The 17,966-nt window shown below is 43.9% G+C and overlaps 1 protein-coding gene across 1 annotated transcript in view; it reads left to right on the top strand.

Moving 5' to 3' along the window:
• The first annotated feature begins 10,871 nt into the window (after positions 1-10,871).
• LOC122564141 (NADPH--cytochrome P450 reductase-like) overlaps positions 10,872-17,966 on the top strand; it is a 74,791-nt gene continuing 67,696 nt past the window's right edge. The window contains exon 1 of the mRNA XM_043718760.2: positions 10,872-10,973. Coding sequence (XP_043574695.1) covers positions 10,894-10,973 — 80 coding nt within the window. The 5' untranslated portion in view covers positions 10,872-10,893. The remainder of the gene's footprint in view (positions 10,974-17,966) is intronic.

Genomic DNA, 17,966 nt, shown 5'->3' with positions numbered 1-17,966 from the left:
CTCTAGTTCTGGACTCCCACAACCCAGGGAAAAGACCTTGTCTATTTATCTTATCCATGCTTCTCATGATTTTATAAACCTCAATAAGGACACCCCTCAGTCTCTGACACTCCAGGGAAAACAGCCCTAGCATTTTCAACCTTTCTCTGTAATTCGAATCCTCCGACCCTGTCAACATCTTTGTAAATCTTTTCTGAACCCTTTCAAGTTTCACAACATCTTTTCGATAGGATGGAGACCAAAATTGCTTGCAATATCCTAACAGTGGTCTAACCAATGTCCTGTACAGCCGCAATATGACATCCCAACTCCTGTACTCAATACTCTGACCAATAAAGGAAATGCCTTCTTCACTATCCTACCTACCTGCAAGTCCACTTTCAAGGAGCTATAAATCTGCACTCCAAGGTCTCTTTATTCAGCAACACTCCCTAGGATCTTACCATTAAGTGTATAGGATGTGCTAAGATTTGCTTTCCCAAAATGCAGCGCCTCGCATTTATCTAAATTAAACTCCATCTGCCACTTCTCAGCCCATTGGCCCATCTGATCAAGATCCCATTGTAATCTGAGGTAATCTTCTTCACTGTCCACTACAACTCCAATATTGGTGTCATCTGCGAACTTACTAACTATACCTCTTATGCTCATATCCAAATCATTTATATAAATGATGAAAAGTAGTGCACCCAGCACCGATCCTTGTGGCACTCCACTGGTCACAGGCTTCCAGTCTGAAAAAAACCCTCCACCACCACCCTCTGTCTTCTACCTTTGAGCCAGTTCTGTATCCAAATGGCTAGTTCTCCCTGTATTCTGTGAGATCTAACCTTGCGAACTAGTCTCCCATGGGGAACCTTGTCGAACGCCTTACTGAAGTCCAGAGAGATCACATCTACCACTCTGCCCTCATCAATCTTCTTTACTCTTCAAAAAAACTCAATCAAGTTTGTGAGACATGATTTCTCACGCACAAAGCCATGTTGACTATCCCTAATCAGTCCTTGCCTTTCTAAACACATGTATATCCTGTCCCTCAGGATTCACTCCAATAACTTGCCCACCACCGACGTCATGCTCACCGGTCTATACTTCCCTGGCTTGTCCTTACTACCTTTCTTAAAGAGTAGCACCACGTTGGCCAACCTCCAGTCTTCCGGCACCTCACCTGTGACGATCAATGATACAAATATCTCAGTAAGAGGACCAACAATCACTTCCCTAACTTCCCACAGAGTTCTAGGGTACACTTGATCAGATCCTGGGGATTTATCCACATTTATGCGTTTCAAGCCATCCAGCACTTCCTCCTCTGTAATATGGACATTTTTCTAGATGTCACCATCTATTTCTCAACATTCTATATCTTCCATGTCCTTTTCCATAGTAAATGCAAAATACTCATATAATATCTCATCCATCTCCTGTGGCTCCACACAAAGGCAGCCTTACTGATCTTTGAGGGGCCCTAGTCTCTCCCTAGTTACGCTTTTGTCCTTAATGTATTTGTAAAAACCTTTCGGATTCTCCTTAATTCTATTTGCCAAAGCTATCTCATGTCCCCTTTTTGCCCTCCTGATTTCTCTCTTAAGTATACTCCTACTGCCTTTATACTCTTCTAAGGATTCACTTGATCTATCCTGTCTATACCATACATATGCTTCCTGCTTTTTCTTAACCAAATCCTCAATTTCTTTAGTCATCCAGCATTCCCTATACCTACCAGCCTTTCCTTTCACCCTGACAGGAATATACTTTCTCTGGCCTCTCATTATCTCATTTCTGAAGGCTTCCCATTTTCCAGCCATCGCTTTACCTGCGAACATCCGCCCCCTATCAGCTTTTGAAAGTTATTGCCTCAAACCGTCAAAATTGGCCTTTCTCCAATTTAGAACTTCAACTTTTAGATCTGGTCACTATTTTCCATCACTATTTTAAAACTAATAGAATTATGGTCACTGGCCCTAAATTGCTCCCCCACTGACACCTCAGTCACCTGTCCTGCCTTATTTCCCAAGAGTAGGTCAGGTTTTGCACCTTCTCTAGTAGGTACATCCACATACTGAATCAGAAAATTGTCTTGTACAGACTTAACAAATTCCTCTCCATCTTAACCCTTAACACTATGGCAGTCCCAGTCTATGTTTGGAAAGTTAAAATCCCCCACCATAACCACCCTATTATTCTTACAGATAGCTGAGATCTCCTTACAAGTTTGTTTCTCAATTTCCCTCTGACTATTAGGGGGTCTATAATACAATCCCAATAAGGTGATCATCCCTTTCTTATTTCTCAGTTCCACCCAAATATTTCCGGGAATATCCTCCCTCAGTACAGCTGTAATGCTATCCCTTATCAAAACACTACTCCCCCCTCCTCTCTTGCCTCCCTTTCTGTCCTTCCCGCAGCATTTGCTACCAGTCTTGCCAGTCCTGTCCACCCTGAGCTATGTTTTTGTAATTGCTATGATATCCCAATCCCATGTTCCTAACCATGCCCTGAGTTCATCTGCCTTCCCTGTTAGGCCTCTTGCATTGAAATAAATGCAGTTTAATTTATCAGTCCTACCTTGTTCTGTGCTTTGTCCCTGCCTGCCCTGACTATTTGACTTGCCTTTGTTCTCAACTGTACCAGTCTCAGATTGATCTCTTTCCTCACTATCTCTCTGGGTCACATTCCACCAGCTTATTAGTTTAAATCCTCCTGAGCAGCTCTAGCAAATCTCCCTGCCAGTATATTAGTCCCCTTCCAATTTAGGTGCAATCTCCCCTCCTTGTACTGGTCACTTCTACCCCAAAAGAGCTTGCAATGATCCAAAAACGTGAATCCTTCTCCCATACACCAGCTCCTCAGCCATGCATTCTTCTGCTCTATCCTCCTATTCCTACCCTCACTAGTTCGTAGCACCAGAGTAATCCAAATATTACTACTCTCAAGGACCTCCTTTTTAAGTTCCTGCCTAATTCTCTGTAATCTCACTTCAGAATCTCAATCTTTTCCCTTCCTATGTCATTGGTTCTAATGTGTACAATGACCTCTTGCTGACCCCTCTCCTCCTTGAGAAAATTCTGCAACTTCTCTGAGGCATCCTTGATCCTCGCACCAGGGAAGCAACACACCATTCTACTTTTTCGCTGCTGGCCACAGAAATGCTTGTCTGTACCTTGGACTAGAGAGTCCCCTGACACAATCGATCTCTTGGCACCCAACGTCCCCGTCATTGCATTAGAGCCAGTCTCAATACCAGAAACTTGGCTGTTCATGCTACATTCTCCTGAGAATGCATCACCCCCTATATTTTCCATAACAGCATGCTTGTTAGAAATGTGGATAGCCACAGAAGACTTCTGCGCTAACTGCCTACCTCTCTTACCTTTCCTGGAGTTAACCCATCTATGTGACTGTATTTGCAACTTTTCCCCCTTCCTATGACTGCCATCCATCACATCCCCTTGCTCTTCTAAGTTCCTCATTGCCTCTAACTGCCTCTCCAACCGATCCATTTGATCTGATAGGATTCGCAACCAATGGCATTTATTGCGGATATAATCTTCAGTAACTCTCCCTACATTTTCACATCTGACAAGAAGAGCATATCGCTCTACTAAGGGCCATTTTTGCTTCTTTCAATCTACAGACCCAGTAAATAGCACTGGGGAACCTCAAATCAGCGTCTACAGAATAAACAACACATACAGACCAAATATTGAACTACAGAAGCAATCATCCCAACATCCACAAATGAAGCTGCATCAGAACATTATTTCAATGAGCCAACACACACTGCAGCACAGAGGAACTACGCAGAGCAGAGGAAAATCACCTATACCGTGTATTCAAAAAGAACCAATACCCAATGAACACAGTTCGCCGATTTCTCAGCAACAAACCCAAACAAGCAGACAAAATACATCCAGAAACCTAGCCAGTCCCACCTACATCAAAGTCATCTCAGAAATGACTGCGAGACTACTCAGACCCCTTGGCATTATGGTCTTGGCATCATGGCCCACAAACCCACCAACACACTAAAACAGCAGCTAATGAACTTAAAAGATCCTATACAGACAGCAAGCAAAACTAATGTCATTTACTAAAATACCGTGCAAGGACTGTAACAAACACTACATTGGATAAACAGGCAGAAAACTAGCCACCAGGATACATGAACACCAACTAGCCACAAAAAGACATGACCCTCTCTCACTAGTATTCTTACATACGGATGAGGAAAGACACCACTTCAACTGGGACAACACATCCAACCTAGGACAAGCCAAACAGAGACACGCATGAGAATTCCTAGAACATTGGCATTCCAACCAGACCTCTACCAACAAACACATCGAGTTAGACCCTATCTACCACCCCCTGAGAAAGAACAGGAAATGACTCCACCACAGGAAATGACATCACCAACCCATAGAAACCCAAATATATAAATAGAAGCAGGAATTATCAGCAGTGCTTCACCTGGAGGCCCACTGAAGATGTTACCTCGAAGGGTGATGAAACGTCTGGAACCTACATCCAGAACCTCAACCTGAGCTACAAATCTTCTCAAAACTCGCTAAGAAAATAGCACTGTCTTATGTCTCTACAAAACACTGCTGCAGGTTAAATTAATACTTATGACTTGTATTTTAAGTTTAATCAAGAGATATACTTCAATAAAACATAATCAAGAAAGAACCCACTCTGCTCACTACTGCAGACTTACTGTAAGGCCACACTTAAAATATTCACTTATCTGTCCCTGTGCTGTGACCTCTCCCAAACAGGTTCCTCCAAGATTAGTTGTGAATTCCACTGTTTGTTAAATTTCCCAGATGCACTCCGATGTCCAGTGATATATGAATTCAAACAGCAAAGGCAGTAACTGTGCAGGTTCACTGCTGTGTCAGTTTCTTTCTCTCTCTCTCTCTCTCTCTCCTGCACTGACCTCACCATATGCTTCCTTTATCTGTTCCTTTCCCTTTTAAAAGTGCTGTTGTTTTGACTTTTTTTCTCCAAAGTTCCAAAACAATGCAACAGCATATAAAACAGTTATTGCTGCTCCTGGGATTCAAGGAAATCACCTCAAATACCTAAAATACCTCAACAATGGAGCAGCTGTTACAGCCAGAAATTTTTCCTGTCCTCCATCTAGAATCCTAAAACATTTTGCCACAGAAATTTGGACTCGTATCTCATAGAATCCCTACAGTGTGGAAGCAGGTCATTTGGCCCATCGAATCCACACCAACCCCCCCAAAGAGCATCCTACTCAGACTCATCCCCTCTACCAGATAACCCTGCATTTCCCACGGCTAATCCACCTAGCCTGCACATCCCTGGACACTATGGGACAATTTAGCTTAGGCAATCCAACTAACCTGCAGATCTTTGTACTTTGGGAGGAGAGCACCCAGAGGAAACCCACGCAGATACAGGGAGAATGTGCAAACTCCACACAGATAGTTGCCAGCAGCAGGAATCAAACCTGGGTCCCTGGTGCCGTGAGGCAGCAGTACTAACCACTGAACCACCATCTTGAAAGCAAACATGAGAAGAAAACAGAGGAAGAATAGGTAAGCAAAGAACATGAAACAGAAAGTGAGGGACAGGGAGTCTAATACAGACACTATTACAGAGCTCACATCCATAACCAGCAACAGTAAGAAAAATCAACTAATTGGTATGCAAATAATGTGCGTAGCTTTTTGATATGTAGCAAAGAACAACTAACTTACTTGTGAGGATTACAAAAGGTATGGTCAAAGTGATGTTTTTTGACACATGAAATCTGGCAAGGGGTTCCTGAAGAAGGGCTTATGCCCGAAACGTTGATTCTCCTGTTCCCTGGATGCTGCCTGACCTGCTGCGCTTTTCCAGCAACACATTTTCAGCCCCGTTCTCAGCATTTATCTGGAAGCTTTGTCTAATTTAATTGATGTGAGGTGAAGTACAACATGTAAATGAGGAATGGGCAAACTTATAATGAAACACTGTATGCCAGGTGTAACCATGAAGGTAAAGTCACTATAGCTCAGAGGACCCTATCTCATTACAGAGAGATGACTGGTGGTGCGTTTAACCCGCTGGGTTAACCAACTCAGATAAGGGGCAAGGCCATGAAGGTGGGACTATCGTGGTAACCTCTGTAGGTGTTAATGCCAGGTGTGACTATAAAGGCCTGAGGTTCTTCTGCTGAAGTTAAATGGGAGTCTGTTCAGTTTTTAGACCCTCACAAATGCCTCAAATGCATGTAAATATAGTCTAGTACAAGTAAGACTTGTTCATTGAATAAAGTCAAACTCCAGTGTTTGTTTCCTTGATACTTTACTGTGCAGAACTGAACTGCTTCAGTGACTATGTACTCTATACAGAAAGATGTTTCTTATGAACAAAATATTTTTGAAATTAAAAAAAAGTATATCTGCTGAAGGTAAATGGGGTTAGAGACAAAAAAACTGCAGATGCTGGAATCCAAGGTAGACAAGCAGGAGGCTGCAAGAACACAACAAGCCAGCCTGCATCAGGAAGTGGAGAAGTTAACGTTTCGGTTATAGAAGGGTTACCCCCAAAACGTTGCCTTCTCCACCTTCTGAAGTTAAATGGGGGTCCATTCAATTATTGGACCCTCCTGGTTCCTCAAATATATGTAAATATAGTCTTGCACAAGTAAGAAATGCCTTGGGTTTGCTTGCTGGATAGAGTCAACTCCAATGTTTGGTTGTTTTCTTCATGTGCTATTATACAGAACTGAATTGCTTTAGTGACTATGTATGTGTATTCTTTTATGAATAAAGGGGTGGCACGATGGCTCAGTGGTTAGCACTGCTGCCTCACCGTGCCAGGGATCTGGGTTCAATTCCAGCCTCGGGCAACTGTCTGTGTGGAGTTTGCAGTGTCTGTGTGGGTTTCCTCCGGGTGCTCTGATTTCCTCCCACAATCCAAAGATGTGCAGGCCAGGTGAATTGGCCGTGCTAAATTGCCCATAGTGTTAGGTGCATTCGTCAGGGGTGAATATAGGGTAGGGTTACTCTTCGGAGGGTCAGTGTGGACTTGTTGGGCCAAAGGGCCTGTTTCCATACTGTAGAGAATCTAATTAAAAAGGATATTTTTGAAATTAAAGAAAATGTACTAAAGATTGGTATGTAGTAAAGATTTATCCTGCATATGTAAATAATGCCTTGGACTATTTGGAACTGTCAGGAGAGTCAAACTCCAATGTTTGTTTGTTCTCAATATGCTAAGACTATACAGAGCCAAAGTGCTTTAGTGACTATGTGTATGTATAGAATATGTATATAAAGGTTTTTATGAATAAAGTATATCCTTGAAATAAAAAATGTAGTAAGGATTTCAAGTTCAGTGTTGAATGTGGATTATAAAATCCTGTGTAAGGTCATCAGCTACCATATTGGGTCAGCTCTGGGATCAGTGATTTAATCCAAACAAACCTGTGCCTGTAGAGGGTGGGAAGATCTCTGAGAGCCTCGTGCTCCTCAGGAACATGACCAGCTTCATGCAGGACAGCAGGGTGGATGCCTGCCTCATCAGCCTGAACCAGGAGAAGGCCTCTGACAGGATATTGCACACGAACATGAAGGAAGTGCTCTCCAAAATTGGCTTCAGGGAGGGAATCCGCAATTTGATCCAACTGCTCTACACCAACAGCATTGGTGCAGTCTCAATCAGTGAATGGGAATCAGAAAGCTTCCTGACCAGATCTTAAGACAGGCACAGCGGACGCTCTCTGCTGCCTTGATGGTGTGTTGTTTAGAGCTTTTTGCTGAGTCTATCAGGAAGGATGTGAGCCTGACAGGGGGTGTCTATTCCAGGCAGCGGAGGCCTGCAGGTCTCCCAGTACATGGATGACATCGTTATTTTCTGCTTGGATCCACCATCTGTGTGTAAGTTCATGAGCATCTGCAACTTGGTCAAACTGGCCTCGGAATTGAAGGTAAATTGTGGCAAAAGCGAGGCAATGTTCTTTGGAAACTGAGCCAATTGATCCTTTATCGCCTTCACCATCAGGACAGATTACTTGAAGGTGCTGGGATGTGCCAAAATGTGGGAAGCACATATCACCAAAGTGAGACAGAAACTGGGCAGATGGGAGCACTGCTCCATCTCCACTGTGGGTAAAAACCTCAGCATCACGTGTGAGGCACACTCGGTGTTATTGTATGTGGTGTAGCTCTGGCCTGTTCCCGAGCATAGGCCACTGCAGTCATCCAAGCCATCTTCCACTTTGGCTGGAGGTTTAAGATGGTCTATGTCCATGGGGACATTGTGTACAAAACTCTGGATAAGGAGGGGAAGAACATACCCAACATCATCTTCATCCTGATGGCCATCTTTGTGCGCAGCTGCATCAAGCTATGCAAAGACATTCAGTACGTACACTTCAAATGTGACCATGTATGAGGCTCTACCTGTCCCCGGTGTTAATAAGGATGGACCTGGCCTCATTGCTGTGGAACGCTCCAAGTAGTAAGACCGTTCTGTGTCATTTGATCTTCGTGGAAAAATTTGTAACCAAAAACACCTTTGACCAGAAGCTCATCAGGCACTGGTCAGCACATAGCATCCCTGAGACCCTGTGGGAAAAGGAGCAGACCATCAAGGTCATTTGGCAGAATGCCACATCACCAGAACTTTCTGACAAGCACCAAAATGTAGCTTGGCTGGTGGTGATAAGGCACTGCCCTTCAACTCCTCCTTGAAGCAGCTGAAGGGGTTACAGGCTGTCATACATCTGCTGCTAGAATATGCCTTTGCAAAGAAAGTCTGGAGAGAGATGCAGTGGTTTTTGTCGAGGTTCGTCCGGAGCAGCTCTATGATACAGGTCTCTGTGTTCTATGGTCTGTTCCCTGGGACAGACACTGAGACAAACATCAACTGCACCTGGAAAAACATCAACTTGGTGAAGCACACTCTTTGATCTACTCAGAACCTAGTGGTCTTCTAGTGTGAAGAGTTGGCTTCGATGGAGTGTGGCAGACAGGCACATTCCAAGGTTCAAGACTACGTGCTGAGGGATGCATTAACGCTCGGGCAGTTGCCACCAAGATGTAATTGGGAAAGGTGACCACCTAAGGTCTTTTTGCTAAATACCTGGATAAGAAAAGTCCATCCATTCTCTTTGTCTCAATGTATGTAAATAGTGTCGCGCATGACTGGAGAATGTCTTTGGTATGTTTTGCAACTGCAGGGAATATCAAATTACAATGTTCGTGTTCTTTATATGCAAAGACTATACAGAACTGCTTTAGCAACTACCTGTACATAAAGATAATTTTTTATGAATAAAGTATATTTTTGCAATAAAATGCAGTAAGGATTTGTGTTTCTTTTGCACATTCCACAGCCTCAGTTGGTCACAAAGCACTTTACTATTGTAGTGTGGTGCAGTCAATCTGTGAATGCGGGCAAATTCCACACACACCCAGCTGCCACAAGAAATTACAACTGTACTGGGTGAACATTGACCAGAATATAACAAATGAGATGGAAATGTGTTGCTGGAAAAGCGCAGCAGGTCAGGCAGCATCTAGGGAACAGGAGAATCGACGTTTCGGGCATTAGCCCTTCTTCAGGAATGGCTAATGCCCGAAACGTCGATTCTCCTGTTCCCTGGATGCTGCCTGACCTGCTGCGCTTTTCCAGCAACACATTTCCATCTCTGATCTCCAGCATCTGCAGACCTCACTTTCTCCAGAATATAACAAATGCTGGAGATCACAGTGGGTCAGGGAGCATCCATGGAGAGACAGCACGGTAATGTTTTGAGTCTAAATGACTCCTCATTTGTTGCTTTCATCCACCTCCATCCACCTATTGCACTCTCATCTTCCCAGCCCCACCTCCCTCCCATTTATCTCTCCACCCCCGAGGCTCCCAGCCTCATTCCTGATAAGAGCTTTTGCCCAAAACGTAGATTTTCCTACTCCTCAGATGCTGCCTGACCTGCTGTGTCTTTCCAGCCCCACACTCTTGACTCTAATCTCCAGCAGCTGCAGTACTCACTTCTGCCTACTTGTTGTTTTCAGTACAGATTCCAGCATCTGCAGGAATTTGTTCCTACACTGACCAGAATAAGAAACTTTCTTGGAAACAGCATATCTTTTATATCCAGCCCTCAGGATGGCAGCTGGTGAGTCTTATGTGAAAGAGAGTGCCCCTGACATTGCAGCACTCCCCCAGTGCTGTACAGGAGTGGCAGTGAAAAAGTAAGTGTCCCAACTGGGTTCCTGTGGAAATCAATATCCAGAATTGCCAACTTATACAGTAAGTATTTGAGAATGCAACTTCTATCGGTATGTGGATAGCAAATACATGCTTTGTCAAGCCCTGGTCCTGCTCTCAGGCACATTCCCACGCTCAGCATTAACCAACACCACCTCCACCTTGATCCCACTTGGTCAACCTGCCACCCAACGTCATCACCTTGTCGACCGTCTCACTCCACACAGAGGGGGAGGGAGAACAGTTCAACTCCTCTATTCAAGTAGGGCACTACAACCATTTTCAAATAACTTTCCTCCACTTCAGAGATTAGATTTAAGTTCGAAACTATAAACCTCACTGCTAAAGTACACCTGCCTGCGCTTTAACTTGCCAATGTCACTTTTATAAATATGTGGTTCCCCTCCTTCTCACAGTGGCTGAGTCCGCAAGTTGGGGCGGAGCAAAGAGGTTTGGATTCTCCCATTATTTTATAGGGGGGGAAGTTAGAATGCTCCACGTTTATTGAAAATAACGCGTATCATTTTAATCGGATGACCATGGTTTAACTATTAGAATATAAAATAACGTTATTACTGTTAGGTTGATGAGTGAAAGCCTGTTTTATTAGATGTGCCAGTGTGTGTGTCCGGCCGGTATCCCCCCTCCGTTCCCGCGATGGTGGAGGTGCGGTGGAGGAGGGGGGCGGTCACTCTGAAGCCGCCCCTGCTGCCATTGAGTCGCTTCTTCCTCTGTCTGTAAGTACCGTAAGTGCCCGGCTTATCGTTCCCTGGTTCATGGAGTTCCCACGGCTCCCACCGGGGAGAGAGGGGACGACATTAATGTCACCACCGGCTCGGTCCCGGGGTCATGTCGCCTGGGCCGTTGGATGACCGCAGGGTCCTAGCGCCTGGAACAGCAAGTAAACTTGGCCTCAGGCTCAGGGGAGGGAAGGAGGGCAGGGGGGAGGGTAGTGGATGGAGGCGAGTGAGGGAAGGAGGCGGAGGGTTAGGGGAGTAGGGGATGGGGGTGTGTGGGTGACAGAGGGGTGAGGATGGGGGGGGATGGGGGTGTGGATGGGTGGGTGACAGAGGGGTGAGGATGGGGGGGGATGGGGGTGTGGATGGGTGGGTGACAGAGGGGTGAGGATGGGGGGGTTAGGGGATGGGGGTGTGGATGGGTGGGTGACAGAGGGGTGAGGATGGTGGGGTTAGGGGATGGGGGTGTGGATGGGTGGGTGACAGAGGGGTGAGGATGGGGGGGGATGGGGGTGTGGATGGGTGGGTGACAGAGGGGTGAGGATGGGGGGGGGATGGGGGTGTGGATGGGTGGGTGACAGAGGGGTGAGGATGGGGGGGGTTAGGGGATGGGGGTGTGGATGGGTGGGTGACAGAGGGATGAGGATGGGGGGGGTTAGGGGATGGGGGTGTGGATGGGTGGGTGACAGAGGGATGAGGATGGGGGGGATGGGGGTGTGGATGGGTGGGTGACAGAGGGGTGAGGATGGGGGGGTTAGGGGATGGGGGTGTGGATGGGTGGGTGACAGAGGGATGAGGATGGGGGGGGTTAGGGGATGGGGGTGTGGATGGGTGGGTGACAGAGGGGTGAGGATGGGGGTGTGGGTGGGCGGGGGGGAGACAGAGGGGTGAGGATGGGGGGGGGGGGGGTGTGTGTGACCAGAGGGGTCAGGATGGGGGTGTAACATGATGCTGCTTGGCTAGCTGTATTCTTCCAGCCTCCCGCTTGTCTACTTTGGCTGTCAGTGTCTGCAGGTTTTTTGTCTCCTACACGCTAAAAGCCAGCCATTGTGCAATACCACAGTCACATTGAAAACCAAGTGCCTTGCTTTATGATCTTCTAACTTCAGAGGATGTTTGTCACTTTCTCAACTATGATCATTTTCTGAATATGTATATTAACAAGTTACCCTGTTAAATTTGCATTCATCTTGTAAAATGATGACTGCATCCTAGTAGACCTTCAAACCTGATAAAGACAAAAGAACGTCTGGATCTGGTCTCTGCGCCCTTTCCAAACTCCTTGTCTTTGGGTCGCTGAGTTGAATTCTGAGAAAGGCTTTGGAGTTTCTTTCTGTGTGCTTTGTACTAATTACCCCTGAGATACACCAACAAGGTCTTGGTGTTGAGAGGTAGGATTCTCCATCATTTAGTCAGCTGTCCTTTTCAAACATTTCAGCTATGCAAAATATCAGGATCAGCAGGCAAGAAAACCACGGGTAAAACAGAATATAGGTTAATTTTAAAAAAAGGCAACAGCCTCTCAACGTTTGCAGCTAAGTTTTGTAGGTTCTGGTCTGTAACCAACTTAAGTACATGAAAGGCTACTGGAGATTGACTTGTGTACACACATTTCACCTCTTACATCAGTTATACTGGTGATCATGCAATTAATCTGTTAGTTATAAATTGAAATTTTGTCATGTGTAATGAGTGATCAATGCCTTGTATTTTAGACCCATGGCAAAGCACAGGAGTAGACCACTCGTCTCTTTGAGCATGTTCTGTAATCTAAGTGTATTGTGGCTCATTTGTACGTTAATTTCTTGTGCCTTTACCTGTGACTCTTAATATCCTTACCTTCCAAAAAGTGTCAAACTGAATATTGGAAGCTTTCAAATGAAGAATTGTCAGTGTTTTGCTTTTGACTGACAGATTTTTTTTCAGATTATCACTACTCATTATTGAGAGAAGTACTCCCTGATCCCACTCCTCTCTGTTCACCTCATCGCCTCCTCTTCATCATTTTGCTCACTCTTGTAACTAATATGTAGAATTTGTGACCACAAAGATGTGGTTGGGGCAAATGTTTTCAAAAGCTGTCGTTAACTGAGTGCATGAGAGAAGAAGGAATAGAAAGGTAATTTGAAAGGCTCTGATGAAATGGGAGATTTATGTGGCAAGTAAAATGTGCACCAGTATAGATTAGTTGGGCTGAGTGGCCTGTTTGTGTGCTTTATACTCTAGATAATCCTATGTTTCATTTTAAGCCCAGCACATTAAAGGCATTGTTTTCATGCACCCTATTTTAACTTGATAAGTAAATTCAGAATTTGCAGTTCCAATAAGGTCTGACTGTGGTATCTTTCAAATTTCCAGTGAATGCTTTAGATTGTCATTGACATACTTGTTATTTACTCATCTTTACAAATCTCCAGTGCATAACGAATACATATTGCACACGTCAGGGTGTGTTGCGAAGCAGCAGATAAGTTAGTAAACAAAAAATTATAAGGTCTGTAAAGAATCGTTGTATCATATTAGTCATTATGTTTAATGCATTTTTCAAGTGAAGATTTTGTAATTAAATCTTTTTGTATTGAGAAATTACTGCTTTTAATCAATCATGCCAATGTCTCTGGTAACCATGAATTGTGCAAGTGGAGGGGCTGGATATTTAGGAAAAAACAGCCTTCCTGAATGAGATAGCAGTGTTTGATTTGTCTGGAATTGGAAGTTTTGTCTTTATCATCACAACTGGTAAGAACAAAGTTGAGGAAAATCTGTGCTTGGATATGTAGGTGTGATTGTCCTGTCACTTTCAAAAGGTTATTTTGTCCTTGTTTTTTATGGAGAGAGGTAGTAAAGGCAGAGGTGCTGAGGAGTTTAGGGAGTTTAACAATGGATGGGGATTGGCCAGTTCTCCCAGTTCAGGTTTTTTCTAGTTCTTTTTAGCTGTGGCATTCACAAGATGTGACAGCCAGAAGGGTTGCCAGCTTCAGCAAAGGATTCCTCTGACTTTGTCTAAAATCTCTCTCTGGGTATTGTTCCCTCCTGCCTGTAAGGATCTGTTTGAATTTATCTTTTTGCCACGGGTGCTTGTTTATGGGATGTTACAAATTGGAACAGTTAATTTATAATAGTTACTGTATCAGGTCGGTTAAGTTTTCCAATAGGCATTTTAAATTCCACTTTCTTTTGTTCGTGTTTCAACTGTAGGGTTTAAATAAATTCTGTTTTGCTTAAAGCTGAATTGTTTGACCAGCTGCATCACACATGGAACACCCACTTCACATCTGCCTTTAAAATAAGAAAGTCTAGGCTACTTTCTTAAAATATTTTGAGGGCTGTCTGACCTGGTCCATAACATAGGAAAAGGCTAGTAATGAGTAATTGGCAATACTGCTTGAATTTGTTTCATCAGATAGATATGAGCAAAATGTTGGTAAGCCCTGCTTTTGAAAAGTTTGGGAAGTGGGAGCATTACATTAAACTTTCTTTGGATAGGAGAAAGGTTGCTACCAGCTGGGCCTTTTTAACTGTGTTTTTCAATAAGTAAAGATCTATTGATGAAAGTAAAGGTCATTGAAATGTAAATGCTAAGATGTATACAGGTATTCCTTATGTAAAGCAGAAAGCAAATGAAGAGGTATTTGAAATCCAAAGAGTAAAAAGAGGCAATCCAGAGAAGAAATTATCAGTATTTTAGTGCAGAAAAGCTAGAGATCTCTTCTCAAAGGGAAGGTGGAGGTTAATGGAAAGACAGGGCAACCTAGGTTTAGTTGAATGACTGATGTCACCGAACAGTTGCAGATGCGTCACAGTGAATGTGTGGAGATGTCACAAGGCAAATGAGCATGTGGTACCATGGCAGCAGATTTCCTGACAGGAGTAGCTACAAGCAGCAGCAGAATTGTACAAGTGTGATCACTGCCCAAGTAAAATAAGCTGACTTAAATGCACAATGTGTTAAACTGGTGATGGTTTTAGTTAACATCTATGTTGTACAAAATCAATATTTATTCAACCTGATTAATCCTGAATGTTCATGTTTTTGAGCTTTTGCAGCCTGATCTGAGTATTTAAATGTGGAGAGCAATCTGATGTTACAGGAACTTTCCATGTGTTACACTGCTGTCGGAAGTTCTGACAGTGATCAATTAAATAAATCACTGCTGTCAACCTTGGCCTCCTTTCCACTTGAGAAACATTTTTGGTGGAATAATTTGGCTCAGGTGCAATGCCTGTTTCCCAACCTGCCCTTTTAGATAAGAAAATCTGCACTCCCTACTCAGTCATAGCCCCACAACAAACTAGTTAACTCCTAACTACACCAGGAAGTGACTTAGCGCATCATTCAGTCAAAGCAACTAAGAATTACAGAATCCCTCCAGTGTGGAAGCAGGCCATTCGGCCCATTGAATCTCCACCAAACCTCTCCCCACCTAAGCACTCTGGGTAATTTAGCACGTCCAATCCACCTAAACTGTATAGCTTTGGACTGTGGGAGGAACCCCATGCAGACGTGGGGAAAATGTGCAAACTCCACACACAGTTACCCAAGGGTAGAATCTAACCCGGGTTACTGGGGTTGTGAGGCAAAGTGCTAACCACTGAGTCACTGGTGAAGGATCCTGCCTGAAAAGTCGACTCTCCTGCTGCGCAACCTACCTCTCTTTAAAATTCAGGTAGAGTTAATATGATTATATTGTAGAAAACCTAGGTGTAACCTCTTAGGATGTATCAAAGCTGATACGAAATAAAAAAAAACACCTTTCTGAATATTTGTGTTAATTCTCGGAATGTGAACAAGGTTAGAATTTATTGTTCCTATTGAGAGGCGTAGTGACCTAGTGGTTAGCACAGCTGTTTTAAAAGGCCAACGACCCAGGTTCGATTCCACTCTCGGGTGACTGTGTGGAGTTGGCACGTTTCCTGTGGGTTTCCTCCCACAGTCAAAAGATATGCAGGTGAGGTGGATTGCCCATGCTAAGTTACCCACTGTGCCTCGGTGGAGGGAGGTTTGGTGTGGACTCGAAGGGCCGAATGGCCTGCTTCCACGCTGGACGGATTCTGTGATTCTGAGTTGCTTTGACTGAATGATGTGCTAAGTCACTTCCTGGTGTAGTTAGGAGTTAACTAGTTTGTTGTGGGATTAGAGTCATGTTGGTACGACGAGGTAGGGAGTGTAGATTTCCTTACCAAAAAGGCATCTAGTAATCCAGTTGGTACAACAACCTAATAGCTCTGTGGTCAAGTTTTTACTATCCTATTTCCAAGCAGCCAGGTTGGAATTTGAGCTTGCATTCTCTGAAATACTAATCCATTCAATACTGATGTTATTGATGCTGGATGTTTTGTTCTGTGCTGGAGCTTGATTTTCTGAGATGCGTCATGTTAGATTCTAAATGTTAACTCCATTTTGGTCTTCAGAGATGTTGCCAGATCTCCTGAGTTTCTACAACATTCAGTGTTGAAATTGTCAGGGTGCTCAGTTGCACTTTTCCAGTTCTTAAAACATATTTGGGTTTTGTGCCAGAGAACTGGAGGATTGCGAATGTGACAGCACTGATTTTCAAAAGTAAACGGGGAAGACAAGAAAAGTACAGGCCAGTCACTTGGCATCGATGGAGAAACTTTGAGATAGCGGCCAGGGTAAAGTTAATCAGCATTTATTAAAGACAAATAAGCAACTGGTCTTGCTGTGGAATGCTGTTTGGCTAGTTTTTACGTGCATAGACATGTACAGCACGGAATCAGACCCTTTGGTCGAACTCGGCTAAGCCAACTGAATATCCTAAATTAATCTAATCCCATTTGCCAGCTCTTGGCGCATACTCCTCTAACCCCTTCCTATTCATATACCCATCCAGGTGCCTTTTAAATGTTGAAATTGTACCAGTCTCCACCACTTCCTCTGACAACTCATTCCATACACTCATCACCCTCTGCTTGGAATAACCATGTACTGTAATTGTTCTCTGACCTGTTGGGGTGCAGGACCTATTATCCAGTCACGTATACCTAGTCTGCTGAGATGTTTTGTTGATTCAGAGTTCATTGTGCTGTATTCCAACAGTGGCAGTGATGTTGCAATTAGCCCCTTGTGTCCCAAAGCTTATTGAGGGAGAAAATCTGCCACAATTCTGTCTGCTGTTTAATGGTCTTCGCTGGAATGCATGCTTTTTGTGACTATATTTGCTGGTGATGTCCTGCCTGGTGCAGCAACTTGTTGGCACTCGCAGGTGAATCGGGTAAAGTGAGGAATTTCGGGACTGCTGGTTGCTGAGGAACTTGACATCAACATAAAGTTAGTGACTTGGGGAAGAATTGAAATAGCAAAGATAGAACTTATGCAATTCAGACCTATAATCTGGTCTTTTGGTTTGCGAATTGGTAGTGTTTACCAATCCAGGCATGGGTACGGTTAAACAGACAAGGACTTTTCCCTGGGTTGGGGGAGTCCAGAACTCGAGGCATTGGTTTAGGATGAGGGGGTGAAAGATTTAAAAGGGGCCTAAGGGGAAACTTTTTCAAGCATAGGGTGGTGTGTGTGTATGGAATGAGCTGTCAGAGGAAGTGGTGGAGGCTAGTACAATTACAGCATTTAAAAGGCATCTGGATGGGTGTATAAATAGGAAGAGTTTAGAGGGATATGGGCAAAGTGCTGGCAAATGGGACTAGATTAATTTAGGGGATCTGGCCGGTGTGGATAAGTTGGATTGAAGGATCTGTTTCTGTGCTGAGCATCTCTTTGACTATATAACTGGTGTGTGCGTAAAATCCATGAAATTAACATGAAACAAAAGTGATTATTTTGCTCTTGCTTTCTTTCAAAGTTCACTTGTGGAACTGTTGCAAGATCTACCCATCCAATTGATTTGGTGTGTTCCAATTTGCTGAGTTTACATTGGCAAGCGATGGAGTGGAGTAAACTTCATAGTGTGCATATGTTTGATTCTAGTTCTGTACAAATTAATTATTGTCCTGGATTTTCTGATGGGTAAATCATTG

This window comes from Chiloscyllium plagiosum, unplaced genomic scaffold, assembly GCF_037043375.1.
Source record: "Chiloscyllium plagiosum isolate Xiang-an unplaced genomic scaffold, Cpla_swu_hap1 HiC_scaffold_31, whole genome shotgun sequence".
Lineage (NCBI taxonomy): Eukaryota > Metazoa > Chordata > Chondrichthyes > Orectolobiformes > Hemiscylliidae > Chiloscyllium > Chiloscyllium plagiosum.
The sequence above is the reverse complement of the archived record's forward strand: the minus strand, read 5'-3'. Positions and strand labels throughout refer to the sequence as shown.